This window comes from Rhinatrema bivittatum, chromosome 2 (genome assembly GCF_901001135.1).
Source record: "Rhinatrema bivittatum chromosome 2, aRhiBiv1.1, whole genome shotgun sequence".
Taxonomy (NCBI): domain Eukaryota; kingdom Metazoa; phylum Chordata; class Amphibia; order Gymnophiona; family Rhinatrematidae; genus Rhinatrema; species Rhinatrema bivittatum.
In genome coordinates this window covers 158,455,311-158,470,559 of record NC_042616.1, presented here as the reverse complement: position 1 = coordinate 158,470,559, position 15,249 = coordinate 158,455,311, and the positions used below count along the sequence as shown (strand labels likewise).

General features: G+C 42.2%; 1 protein-coding gene across 5 annotated transcripts in view; it reads left to right on the top strand.

Annotated features, from left to right (window-relative positions):
• Positions 1-15,249, top strand: part of DBF4 (DBF4 zinc finger) — a 161,991-nt gene that overhangs the window by 134,843 nt on the left and 11,899 nt on the right. For all 5 annotated transcript variants that reach the window (XM_029588794.1, XM_029588795.1, XM_029588793.1 and 2 more), the window contains one exon: positions 1,620-1,745. In XM_029588794.1, coding sequence (XP_029444654.1) covers positions 1,620-1,745 — 126 coding nt within the window. The remainder of the gene's footprint in view (positions 1-1,619; positions 1,746-15,249) is intronic.

The window sequence follows — 15,249 nt, the reverse complement described above, 5'->3', positions numbered from 1 at the left end:
TAGGCAATTTTCAAAGGCAGAAATACTTGTGGATTCCGCAGCTACCCATATAGTTTAGAAAATTGCCCTCTTAGGAGCTGATTTTGTGCCAGAGCATTTAAAAGTATATGCCTAACTCAATTAAACATTTACTTTTACTCGCACTCACAAGAGGTGTTCAGGGGGGTTGGGGCAGGAAAAGGATTTACAGAAAGTTCCGCCTGCTCCTAATCAGGTATATCTTCATGTGTATAGATTTACACGCATATGGTCAAAAATTGAAAATACGCACATAAATCCTCTTCCTACCCTGACTCCAGCCCCCCCCCCGAATTGCCCCTTACAAATATGTGTAATTGAGTTATGTGCATACTTTTAAATGCACTGCCCCTGGCTGATTTTCATAAAGTGATTTAGGTGCATAAACCAGACTTTATGCGAATAAATCTTTTTGAAAATCCATCCCTTTGGGGCAGTTTTCAGAACTATGCGGGTAGTTGCAAAGTCAGCAGGTACTTTAACATCCACACTTTCCCTTTGAAAAGTGCCCTAGGAAAAAGTATCCGCAGAGATTTACACTTGCTTTTTCCCTTCAAAACAACACATGTAGTTTTAGCTCTATGCAGGCTGTTTGAAAATTGCCCTTCCTATATTATTTTTGCTTTAGGAGGGTGATAGATCATATCTTACTTTCAGGCTGGCTGTGCTTAAAAGTGCTGCTTATAAAAAAACATTTCTCTTTCTGATGTTACTACCAGTACGATATCATATAATTGGGACTTAATGGGTATTGTTGGCTCTGATGTTGCAAATGATATCACATACTGTGTGAAGCAGGTACTATTGTGTGAGAAATGTTATTAATGTCTGAAATATGATTAGTTCCAAAGGTACAGGAAATCACTTTAATTATTTCAGAATTAACAACTGAAAAGTATAATTTTATTTTATAAAGGATATTACTACTTGCCATATGTGTTTTTGAAAAAGTGCACTGTGTGGTGTTTTTAACACCTGTATAATATACCTGATCTAACTGAGCCAAGGAAAAAGAGCAAGGAAAAATATAGCTTACATTTGATTTTGTGGTTTGATGCTGTATATATACATTTACTATAAAGATATATTTTAGGTTGGAAATCCAAATTTTTCCTGTTTGTTTTAATTCAGGCATTTTTTTAACCTATTCTGCCCCTAAAATAGTGAAAAACTAGCAAGAATAAAAAGTATTTTAAAATATTGTCCATAGCAGTGAAGGAGCTGCTATCAATCTCAGCTTCTTGGTGCCTGATGATACTGCCTTTTGTCTCGTTTCAAAAATTTGAAACATTCTATTTCATATGTCCATCCGAGATCAGAGGTGCTGCCCAAACCATGGTGTTGAACAGCAGTACAAATTACTTTAATAAAACCTTAGATTTATTGGTCATTCTTGTTTTTCTTCATTTTTAATTATTTGAAGGGCAGTTCTGGATAGACAGTTCATTAGGATTGTTAATGAATCAAATTTGAAAAAATACATTTAGTATCAAGTGCCTCTTTAAATTGCAGTCTCTTTGTAGTCAACTTGTGTAAATACTCTTTCATATTATACTGTTTTAAGACTTTAATAGTCTTATTTCTCTCTTATTTTAATGCAGGCATTACAAACCATTTTATCTGCAATTATATAATTTTCCAGTTCTGAACTACCCCATTTCAAAGCCGTGCAGTCCATTTGATATGACTAAGAAGATCAGTGGTGGCCCAAAGCAGTCTATGCTAAGGTTTGTGGAGTAGTTTAATCTTATAGGGGCATTGATTTGGTAAGACATTTTGGTCTCTATTTTCAAAGGGATTACTACCATTCTATTTACAAACATCTTTTGAAAATACAGCTCTCAATATTCAAAGAAATATTGAATGATCCAATATCCTTCCAAAATATATAACCTGTCATACAGAAATATAGAGATCCATATTGCGTAAACCAGTAAGCGTAAAATTTACCAAGTAAGTTTATCTGGATATTCAGTAGATCGTACCCAAGTAAGCGTTCCATTGAATATACCCAGCTAATGTTACCCAGATAATACTGTGGCACGTTTCTCCGACCAGACTTACCCAGCTAAGTTTATCTGGCTAGTGTGGAATATTAGCAGTAGCTGGATAAATTATAGCCATGTCCCTGGGACACCACAATGGCCTTCCTTCTTTTTTTTCTGGTTAAACTTTAGCTGGATAATGATTTACCTGACTAAAATGTATCTGCTCGGTGAGTGAGAAAATTTTAAAACTCAGGGTTATTCTACTTAAATCAAAAAGTTACCTGAACAAATCATTTGAATATGGTCTACTTAAAAAAAAAATGCAGATAAGGACTGTAAAGCTCATCTAGGCTACCCAGATTTATTCCTGGTGCAAAGACATATACCTCAGTTGATCTCTGACTTTTCCTTCGCTTGTTTGCAACTAGGTATCCCTCTGTGCTTATTGCAGAATTTATTGAATTCCTTTACTGGTTTTCTCTCTACCACCTTCATTGGAAGTCTGTCCTATGCATCTACTACCCTTTCTGTGAAGAAATATTTTCTGATGTTAATTTTGTGTCTACCCTTGGAGGCTTATACTGTGACCTAGAGTATACATTTTTTGATAAAGGTGAACTTCTTGTGCATTGTTTATACCTTTAAAGTATTTGAATATCCCTTTCATATTCTCTACTGACAAGAAGAATTAATTCAACCATAGCAAGTGGGTGATGACACCTGATGGTGCCAACACGGACCCATCTTTCAAAGCTCGGAAGTCTTTCTTAGCATGTGTGGGAGTTGCCATGTGTGATTGCTGCCTTATGAGCCTCTGTCAGTCTTCATTTGAGTTACCACATGGATAGATTGTCACTCTCTCAAATTTTTGTTTACTCTTTTTGCTCCAATATACACATTTGTGAATTCTGTTGTCTGACAACTTTGGTAGCCCCTCAGAAAGAACTTTTAAGTTCTACAAAAAAAAAGTTGAAAGAAGAAAAAAAAAGTATAAGGAAAAATCAAATGTGAAGAAACCTGCAGTTAGCAGTTGAAGACCCACTCAGACTGCATGCTTCTGCTGGGCCCAGATCACAATGCTGTGATTTTCCTTTTATTTTTTTTTTGTAATTCAAATTTTATTGACCCAGCACGAATAAAATATACCATATGTATAAACAGCACTCCAACAACAGTAAAAACATCATATAGTACAAAATACAGTGCACAACATTTTTTGTTTATCCCTGCTACTCCACCCAATAATTATCCTCCCCCCCCCCCCCCCCCCCCCCCCGTCCAAACCTCCCGTTCCTTAAGAACATAAGAAATTGCCATGCTGGGTCAGACCAAAGGTCCATCAAGCCCAGCATCCTGTTTCCAACAGAGGCCAATCCAAGCCACAAGAACCTGGCAAGTATCCAAACACTAAGAAGATCCCATGCTACTGATACCAGTAATAGCAGAGGCCATTTCCTAAGTCAACTTGATTAATAGCAGTTAATGGACTTCTCCTCCAAGAACTTATCCAAACCTTTTTTGAACCCAGCTACACTAACTGCACTAACCACATCCTCTGGCAACAAATTCCAGAGCTTAATTGTACATTGAGTGAAAAAGAATTTTCTCCGATTAGTCTTAAATGTGCTACTTGCTAACTTCATGGAGTGCCCCTTAGTCCTCCTATTATTCGAAAGTGTAAATAACCGAGTCACATCAACTCGTTCAAGACTTCTCATTATTTTAAAGACCTCTATCATATTCCTCCCTCAGCTGTCTCTTCTCCAAGCTGAACAGCCCTAACCTCTTCAGCCTTTCTTCATAGGGGAGCTGTTCCATCCCTTTTATCATTTTGGTCGCCCTTCTCTACCTTCTCCATCGCAACTATATTTTTTTTTAGATGCGGCTACCAGAATTGTACACAGTATTCAAGGTGTGGTCTCACCATGGAGCGATACAGAGGCATTTTGACATTTTCCGTTTTGTTAACCATTCCCTTCCTAATAATTATCCCAGGACAAGCAGGATGCTAGTCCTCACATATGGGTGACATCACTGACGGAGCCCTATTGTGGGAAAAAACTTCTGTCAAAGTTTCTAGAAACTTTTGACTGGCTGCCTGAGGCTAATGAGCATGCCCGGCATGCCATGATATTCCCTGCCACAGGGGTCTCACTTCAGTCTTCTTTTTTCCGCGCTGCACTCAGCATCGCAGACACAGGAGCCCTGTGAGAATCTCTCACTAATTCTGACTGGAAAAGTCATATTTTTTCTCAAAATTCCCCATTGGGGTCTCACTAAATCTCATTCTTCACTATATGGTGACAGAAAATAATAATTTTGGAAAATTTCTTTTCTCAGGATTTCTCTTTCTCTCACCTCATCGACGGCTGTCGATCACAAACATGGCTTCAGGTTTCAAAAAGTGTCCAGCTTGCAACCGAACCATGTCTATTACAGATCCACACATATAGGGGTAGATTTTCAAACCACGCGATTTGGCCTACTTTTGCTGGCGCATCAGGCGCAAGCAAAAGTACGCTGGATTTTAGTAGATACGCACGGAGCCACGCATATCCGCTAAAATCCGGGATCGGCGCGCGCAAGGCTATGGATTCTGTATAGCCGGCGCGCGCCGAGCCGCGCAGCCTACCTCCATTCCCTCCGAGGCCGCTCCGATTTCGGAGCGGCCTCGGAGGGAACTTTCTTTTGCCCTCCCCTCACCTTCCCCTCCCTTACCCATCCGCCCGGCCCTGTCTAAACCCCATCCTTACCTTTGTCGGGGGATTCACGCCTCCCAGAGGGAGGCGTAAATCCCCGCACGCCAGGGGGCTGCTAGCACGCCGGGACGCGACCTGGGGGCGGGTACGGAGGGCGCGGCCACGCCCCCAGACCGCCCGGGCCGTAACCACGCCCCCGGACCCGCCCCCAAAACGCTGCCGACACGCCCCCTAAACGCCGCGACGACCGGGCCCGCCCCCGACACGCCCCCCTCGGAGAACCCCGGGACTTACGCGAGTCCCGGGGTCTGCGCGCGCCGGTGAGCCTATGTAAAATAGGCTCACCGGCGCACAGGGCCCTGCTCGCCTAAATCCGCCCGGATTTGGGCGGATTTAGGCGAGCAGGGCTCTTAAAATCCGCCCCATAATGTGTAATCTGTTTGGGAGAGAAACATGAAATTACTTCATGTGAGAAGTGTCAGGAAATGACCCTGAGCAGAAAACTGAGACAGGAGAAAATGTTTCAGCTTTTTCATCTTAAATCACTGCCTTCACCGTCTACCTCGACAAAGTCATCACCAACGCGGGTCACTAAGAAAATTCTCTTAAAAAAACGGAGAATAGAAGAATCGGGCGATGCTCCATCACCAGTATCATCAACCAGGTCAGTTTTAGAATCGAGACCTAAGCACAAGCACCGACGGCATCGATCCTCGGTGTCGTCGCTCCCTCCTCCAGAGGAACTGACTACGAAGCAGCACAAGCCGTCCGATCCCCCGCTGACTTCCGCTTCATCGGTTCCAGTGCCTCCTCCGTCGGTATCGCCGTCAACATTGATTGCCCAAGTTTTACCACCGGCACCAGACTTACTAAGTCTAATCAAACAGATGGTCACCGAAGCCTTTCAGGCACAGATACCGGCGTCATCGCCGATGCTGACTCTTCAGTCGATGACGGTGCAAGCACCGATGCCGGCTATTACGCCGATGCCGGCCACTGCACCGATGCCGACAGTTATGCCGATGCCGACAGATACGTCGATGCCGGAAACTCTGCCAGCCGCGTTACTACCTCCAGCACCGTCGATGTCGATGGCTATAACGATTCCATCGATGCAATCTTCGATGCCAAAGGCATCGATGTTAACAGAGATGCTACCCTCGATTCCTTCATCATATCTCCAAGTTCCATCGACTAAAGTGGCCACAATTTCATCGATGCCCTTGGTTCCAGACCAATTGTCGACGTTTTCTTTTCTTCAAACATCGACTTTGGCTGCCTCGTCTGCCCTACAACCAAAATTGGTTTACACGACGGCACCTACTTCACACCCTTCTCAAAGGGCATCGACAACAAGACTCAAGGCATCCATGAAAATGAAACATACGATGCCAAAGCATCCATCTGCATCTTCTGACACTTTAGATGTACAGTCGCATCTACACGATATCCTAACCAAAAGGTATGAAGACCTACTAGCTTCCTTACCTGCTAATCCAGGGCAGGAGGAACAAGAGGATAATTTCTCTGATCATACTCAGCCTGGACCCTCAGGTGTTTCTCAGCTTCCTAAGCCTACACCTATTCAACAGCCTTCTGCGTATGATACCTGGTCAGATACTTCATCAGAGTTCTCATCGGAGGAATTCATGTCTGACCCCTTGCCGCCTCAAGCTAAGAAACAATCCCTGCCAGAGGATTTTTCATTTTCTACGTTCATCCAAGAAATGGCAGATTCTATACCATTCAAACTGCAGACAGATAGCAATGACAGACAACAAACTCTAGAAATACTCGTTTGTTGATCCTCCCAAACATACTCTCGCCATCCCTATTCATGAAGTTCTGCTGCAGTTACAGCAACGCATCTGGGAACATCCATGCACTGTTCCTGCAGTAAACAAAAGAATAGATGCTACATACCTGGTGCAGTCTGCACCAGGCTACCAGAAACCTCAGCTGCCCCGGTCGTAGAATCTGCACAGAAGCGTTCCAGGCGATCTCGGACCCATTCCTCTATTCCTCCCGGGAAGGACAATCGATTCCTCGATCAAATGGGTCGAAAAATCTATCAGGGAGCCATGCTCTCTTCTAGGATTTCAGCATACCATCTCTATATGACACAACACCAGAGAAACCTCTGGAAGCAAATAGAGGAGTTCATACCATCCCTACCTGCACAGTACCAAGAAGCAGCGCAGAATATCATTACCAAAGGTTTAGATACCGGCAAACACGAGGTGAGAGCCGCTTATGATGCCTACGAAATGGCCTCAAGAATTGCTGCTTCAGGAGTTACTGCTCGGAGGTGAGCTTGGCTCAAAGCATCTGACTTACGACCAGAAGTGCAAGATAAGCTTGTTGACCTCCCTTGCCTGGGTGATAATCTCTTTGGCACTAAAGTGCAACACACAGTATCCCAACTACGCAAGCATACGGAGACTCTGAGGCAATTATCCTCTCTTCCGCATGATACCCATGCTACTCGCAGACCTCCTAGACGGGACACCAGACGGCCATTTTATCGACAAAGGAGATATTATCCTCCATCATCCAGGCCACGGCCTCCGAGGTCTCAACAGCGACCACAACAGAGGCACCAGAGAACACCCAAACCTCAACCTCCTTCCCAAACTGGACCTGCAACTGGATTTTGAGGTCACCTCCAGAGAGCAAAGCCTCTATTCCAATCCCTATACAACACTACCCGTGGGAGAAAGACTGTCCAATTTTTACAGCACTTGGACATCCATAACATCAGACCAATGGGTCCTCTCAATTATACACAGAGGTTATCAACTCAATTTCACAACCATTCCTCCAGATTATCCACCTTGTCATTCCCATCTCAGCAAAACTCATTTGCTTCACCTACAAACGGAATTATCCACCCTTCTGAAAGCGAGGGCTATAGAACTGGTGCCCCGGTCTCAGCAGGGCAGAGGATTCTACTCCCGTTACTTCCTCATTCCAAAGAAAACCGAAGGTCTACGACCCATCCTAGATCTCAGGAATCTCAACAAATTTCTAAAAAAAGAAAAGTTCAGGATGGTTTCTCTAGGTACCATGCTTCCACTTCTACAAAAAGGGGATTGGCTTTGCTCTCTGGATCTTCAAGACGCTTACGCTCACATTCCAATATTTCCTCCTCATCGCAAATACCTATGCTTCATGGCAGGTCATCAACATTTACAATACAAAGTCCTCCCATTCGGACTTGCATCTGCTCCCAGAGTATTCACAAAGTGTCTAGCCGTACTTGCAGGTCACTTGCACAAGGAAAGTGTCCATGTATTTCCATATCTAGACGACTGGCTCATCAGAAGTCAATCTCAACAAGGAGCTCTCACTTCTCTCAATCGAATGATTGCTCTTCTTCACTCCACGGGATTTCTCATCAACTATCAAAAATCCCACCTAACACCGTCGCACCTACTTCAATTCATAGGTGCAGACTTAGACACTACCCTATCAAAAGCCTTCCTACCACAACATCGTGCAAACACACTTTCCCTCCTGGCGAAGGACATGTGCTTCACACAACTAGCGTCAGCTCATCAATTTCTAATCCTACTAGGCCACATGGCCTCTACTGTTCATGTCACTCCTCTGGCAAGGTTGGCCATGAGAGTAACTCAATGGACTTTACGATCACAATGGATCCAAGCCATTCAACCACTGCATTCTTCAATTCAAGTAACCCACCAGCTACATTCATCTCTACTATGGTGGGCGAACGAGGACAATTTACGCAAGGGCCTACTCTTCCAGCAACCAGTCCCACAAATAACTTTAACTACAGATGCATCCACCTTGGGCTGGGGAGCTCACATACACGATCTCCAGACCCAAGGAACTTGGACAAAACTCGAAGCCACATTTCAAATAAACTTCCTGGAACTTCGAGCTATACGTTATGCGCTATATGCGTTCAAGGACTACCTCTCACACAAGACTGTTCTCAAACAGACAACACAGTAGCCATGTGGTATATCAACAAACAGGGAGGTATGGGCTCGTATCTCCTCTGTCAAGAAGCTGTACAGATCTGGGGTTGGGCCCTGAGCCACTCAATGTTTCTTCGAGCCACTTATCTGCCAGGCACACACAATGTAGTGGTGGACCGACTCAGTCATCAGTTCCAACCGCACGAATGGTCCCTGGATCCCTTAGTAGCGACCAGGATATTTCGCCATTGGGGACAACCAACAATAGATCTCTTTGCGTCACATCTCAATCACAAAGTGGACGATTTCTGTTCTCTACACAAACAGAAGAACGAGCCAGCCAGGGACGCATTTGCTCGCCCTTGGATCTCAGGCCTATTATACGCGTATCATCCGATACCGCTAATAACCAAGACACTCTAGTGAAGCTATAACAGGACAAGGGGTCCATGATACTCATAGCCCCATATTGGCCTCGACAAGTATGGTTTCCCACACTTCTAGACCTCTCAGTCAGGGATCCCATTCGCCTGGGAGTAACTCCCACTCTCATAACTCAGGATCAGGGTCGGTTGCGCCATCCCAACCTTCAATCCCTATCCATGACAGCATGGATGTTGAAAGCTTGATTTTACAACCACTCAATCTTTCAAACAATGTCTCTCAAGTGCTTCTAGCTTCACGTAAACCTTCCACACGAAAGAACTATTCTTCCAAATGGAATAGATTTGCTATGTGGTGCAGACAAAAGAAGATAGACCCTTTCACCTGCCCCACAACCTCTCTCTTAGACTACTTATACCTACTTTCAGACTCTGGTCTCCAGACGTCATCTGTAAGAGTATATTTAAGTGCAATCTCAGCTTACCATAACAAGGTTGGAGATGCACCCATATCCACACAACCTCTCGTCAGCAGGTTTATGAGAGGTTTAACTCATCTTAAACCACCAATTCGACCACCAGTCACAGAATGGGATCTGAATTTGGTACTAACAAGACTCATGCGTTCTCCTTTTGAACCCATAGATTCTTGTGATTTAAAATTCCTCACATGGAAGACTGTCTTCCTCATAGCTATTACTTCAGCTAGGAGGGTCAGTGAGTTACAAGCACTTGTCACGTATGAACCCTACACAAAATTCCTGCATGATAGAGTGGTTCTCCGTACACATCCAAAATTCCTTCCTAAGGTAGTTACGGAATTCCACTTGAACCAATCCATAGTTTTACCCACATTTTTTCCAAGGCCTCATTCTCACCAAGGAGAAACAGCCTTACATACCTTGGACTGTAAACGTGCTCTATCATTTTATTTAAACTGCACTGCAGTCCATAGGAAATCCAATCAACTCTTTGTTTCTTATGATCTAAACAAACCTGGTAAAGCAGTGAGTAAACATACTCTATCCAACTGGCTAGCAGATTCCATACAGTTTTGCTATGGAAAAGCAGGCCTTCCTCTCCAAGGGCGAGTAAAGGCACACTCAGTAAGAGCAATGTCAACTTCAGTAGCACACTATCGTTCAGTGCCAATCATTGACATATGTAAAGCAGCAACATGGAGTTCTCTTCACACCTTTGCAGCTCATTACTGTTTGGACAAACAAGGACGACAAGATTCAGCCTATGGACAATCTGTCTTAAAGAACTTGTTTCCTGTTTAAACCCAACTCCTTCTACAACCAACCTGCTATGATCTTCGGCTGACTCATTTCAACAGCAATACTCCACTGTTGTCTCAATACAAAATGACTCAGCCTCTAGCTTGCTAATCACCCATATGTGAGGACTAGCATCCTGCTTGTCCTGGGATAAAGCAAAATTGCTTACCTTGTAATAGGTGTATTCCCAGGACAGCAGGATGTAGTCCTCACGAAACCCACCCGCCACCCCGCAGAGTTGGGACACATATTTTTCTTATTTATTTTTGCTAAAGCTTATTGCTATATAAGAGACTGAAGTGAGACCCCTGTGGCAGGGAATATCATGGCAAGCTGGGCATGCTCAGTAGCCTCAGGCAGCCAGTCAAAAGTTTCTAGAAACTTTGACAGAAGTTTTTTCCCGCAATAGGGCTCCGTCAGTGACGTCACCTATATGTGAGGACTACATCCTGCTGTCCTGGGATAACACCTATTACAAGGTAAGCAATTTTGCTATATTCTGTTTGCTTTTTTGACTGCTGCAGCACACTGAGCCAATTATTTCAAAGTGTTATCCACTATGATGCCTAGATCTTTTTCCTGGGTGGTAGCTCCTATTATGGAACCTAACATCGCGTAACTGCAGCAAGGGTTATTTTTCCCTATATGCAACACCTTGCACTTGTCCACATTAAATTTCATCTGCCATTTGGATGCCCAATATTCCAGTCTCGCAAGGTCCTCCTGCAATTTATCACAATCTGCTTGTGATTTAACTACTCTGAATAATTTTGTATCATCTGCAAATTTGATAACCTCACTCATCGTATTCTTTTCCAGATCATTTATAAATATATTGAAAAGCACCAGTCCAAGTACAAATCCCTGAGGCACTCCACTGTTTACCCTTTTCCATTAAGAAAATTAAATTTTTGTAACTACAGCAGAAGATCTCTCTGTGGGTGCTTTAGAATACACCTGGAAGACCTGCTAAAGTCTGCCTTGGGTGAGGCCCCGAAGCCTTGAATGAGGGTGGACAGTGCAGTCACTCCATTTTCAGGAGTGAGGCCTTATCAGAGTCCTGGTCGCATAAGAATCATCGGAGATTGTGCCGAGAGTCGGCCTTCCCTTCTTTCCACATATTGTCTAGGAAGGCCCCTCTCCTGCTGTTGGCATTGGTTTCCAGATCCATCACAGATTATGGTCTGAGCTTTGCATGGAAGTCTAACATATAGAGAACAGTGCCTAAGTGGCACGAGGATTCTCCTACAGGGCTGTCTCCCTCTGTGCCAAAGAGGTCAGTGCAGAGTTCTGCTAGATCAGACTCTGGCTTGATGCCAAGAAGAGCGCCTTTTGTTCTTCGGCATAAATAACATCATCTTCTACGGCACGGAAGGCCTTCTTGGCACTGGGCTGCTTATTCTTCCCAGATGCTCCAGCCCTGATTCCGTCAAGGTGTCTTTAGTTCTCCCAGGACAAGCAGGATGGTAGTCCTCACACATGAGTGACATCATCAGATAGAGCCCAATGTGGAAAACGTATGTCAAAGTTGCCAAGTTTCTAGAAACTTTGACTAGGCACACTGAGCATGCCCAGCATGCCCTATACCATGCATCCATGCAGGGTCCCTCTTCAGTCTTTTTTTTTTACATTGATTGGGTGCTGGGAATTGGCTCGTGAACCCACTAACACCATTTTTTAAAAAATGGCCATAGTTCAAAGATATCCAGGTGGCACTAGTCCAGGATCGAGTTAACCTGAATAGGAAAATGGAACAGCTGGAAAACAATGGAACAGCTGGAAAACAAATGGAACAGCTGGAAAACAAGACTAGAACCTTAGGTTTATTAACTTCCCTAGGTTCTTGGAGAACAACCAAGGATAACTCTGAAGAAATATATGACAGAGATACTAAAGATTGCACCTGAAAATATACCGGTATTTAATAAAGTATATTTTCTTCCTCATGCAAGAATAAGAGAAGAAGCAGTGACACCTACGATTGATATGGCAAATTTAACTGCCTTCCTAGAGACTTCTACGTGTGAAATTATAGAGAGGGCAACCCTCCTAGTGTCTTTTATAAACTCACAGGATCTTAGTTTAATTATGAGAAATTATTTTCAAAATATGAGAGTGGAGTTTATGGGTAAGGTAGTACAAGTATTCCCCGATCTGGCCAAAGCAACCCAGGAAAGGAGGAGAGGGTCCCTTGCCATGCGGCAAGAGGCTCGCTCCATGGGCGCTGTATTTATTCTAAGATACCCGTGCCGTTTTATTTTAAAAATGGATAATATCACCTATGTGTTTTTTGTTCCTGAGCAATTGAAGGCACTGTTGGATAATAAGAAAAAAGTGTTACCTAGCCCCAATATCCAGAGTGTCAATGAGTCATAGAGATAAATAAAGAAATAGCCTAACCGCTAAGCTTATACTTTATCATAAATATCTGCTTCTGTTTAATCTCCTCATAATCCAGGCATAAGCCCCCTCCCAATTTATATTTGAGGTCAATGTAAGTGAAATGTTTTTCTTTATTTAAAATTGTTAAACGGTATTTTACTGTGCACTAATATATGTTTTGTTTCTTTGTTTCTGTGCAAAGAGGATATTCTTTGTATAATTTGAAATAATTTAATAAATAGAAAATAAAAAAATAAAAATAAAAATGGCCATCACAACTTAACCAGCTATATTTTTTTTAAGGTAACCACTTAAGGCTAAAGTTATTAGACTACCTATAGCCAGATAACTTTAAAGCTAATCATCAGTATTCAAAAGATGGCTGGTTAGGTTTAAAATTAGCTGGCTAAAGTTAGCTGGATAACTTTGTTTGGGGATATACAGTGAATATCCAGGATAACTTATGCACTTAACTTTAATCAGATAAATTATCTGTTGTACAGTTTTTCCAGTATTGGTCTCAAAATGTCTGATAGTCATAGCGGCACAGCTGTGGAAGCAGGAAGTCTGCATGTTCCCATACCTAGATAATTGGTTATTGATGGGTCCCTCCCTATCAGGTGTCCTGGAATCACTATGTATGACTATTCAGCTTCTTAGATAGCTGGGTTGCAGGTAGGCGTAGGATTGCTTGGTAATTTGTATGCCCAGTATGAAGGTAGCAGACCTCACTCACCTCTTAAATAAGATTTTAGAAGGTGCTGGGGAAAAGCCAGCTGTCATGGTTTATGTGGGTACTAATGACATAAGAAGATGCAGGAGGGTGATTCTGGAGGTTAAATTTAGGCTATTAGGTTGGAAATTGAAATCCAGAATCTCTAGGGTTAAATTATTAGAAATGCTTCATGTTCCTCATACAGGACCCCAGACTGAGTTCTAGAGTCTCAATGCATAGATATGAGACATGGTGTAGGGAAGAGAACTTTGGATTTGTTAGGAACTGGGGAACATTTTGGGGAAGAGGGAGCCTATTCCGATAGGATGAGCTCCACCTTAACCAGGGTGGAACCAGCCTGCTGGGTAAGAAAGTAATAGAGCAGTTTTTAAACTAGACCATGGGAGAAAGCAGACAGTTGCTCGGAAGCACATGGTTCTGAAGGAGGTGTCTTCCAAAGATGCTTGAAGACAGGGAAATTCAAATATCCCAGTACAGAGTTTGTGGTTAAGGCTGAAGTAGCCCAGACAGGTATAGGTGAAGAGCATGCAGATGTGAATGACTCTGCACTGTGTCTTGCCAATAAGCAGGTTGTAAATAAAGAGAAATTAAAGTACAAATAAAGATACCTTAAATTGTCTGTATATGAATGCCAGAAGTACGAATAGTAAGATTGGTGAGTTAGATTTTATGGTATTATACAAGGATATAGACATTATAGGCATTTCAGAGATGAGGTGGAACTAGGATTCCAAGGTCCACATGACAGGGCAGATCGAATTGATGGAGGTAGGGTATTATATGTAAAAAAAAATATGGCATAGTATCAAACATGATAAAAATCATGCAGGAAACACAACACATTGTATAATCCTTATGGATAGAAATTCCATTTGTGATGGGTAAGACTATAGCAGTGGTGGATACTACCAGCCAATCTGGTCAAGATGAAAAAATAGATGAAATTTAAAAAAGCAAATAAATTTGGCAACACAATTTATTTAATTTTTATTTTATTTTATTTTATTAAAGAAATATATAAACCACATAACCAGTAAAATAAAATAAAAGTAGTTAAAAAAATTATATACACAATAAAACTAACTAAAAACAATACAAAATATTTGTATTTTATTTTTTAAAAATGTATATAATAGGAGAATTTTATTACCATGGTATTGATTGGGTCAGCGTCTCATCTGGAAATTTTAGAGAGGTTATTTCTAAGTGCCATAAATGCCTGCTTCATGAAGAACTGTTCCTAGAATCATCGAGAGGGGCAGCTACTTAGTGCCACATACAGCCTGATGCAGAGGGTTACTATGGTTGGGTTCCTAAGCAATAGTAATTATAATGCAATCAAATTTGGCATAATCAATGGAGTGAAGACATTAAGTAAACTTATTCCAATAGTGTATAACTTTAAAAAAAAAAGGAGACTATGATTGAATAAGGAAATTGGTTAAAAAAAAATACTAGAAGCACTGGTTGCAAAGGTTAAAAGTTTTCATGAGGAGTAGACATTGTTTAAAGACACCATTTTGAAAGCCCAGATAAAATATATTCCATGCATTAAAAGGCTGAAGGAAGACCAAATGACTGCCAGCTGGCTTAATGGTGATTTTTAAAGCTAAAAGGACATCTTTCAAAAAAATGGAAAGCAGACCCAAATAATGAAAACAGGTAGGTACATAAGCACTGGCAAGTTAGATGTAAAACAGCAGTAAGATAGGCTAAGAGAGAATTTGAGAAAAAGCTTGCCAAAGAAGCAAAAACTAATAATAAAACATTTTCAAATCCATTCAAAGCAAAAAGCCTGTGAGGGACTCAGTTGAGC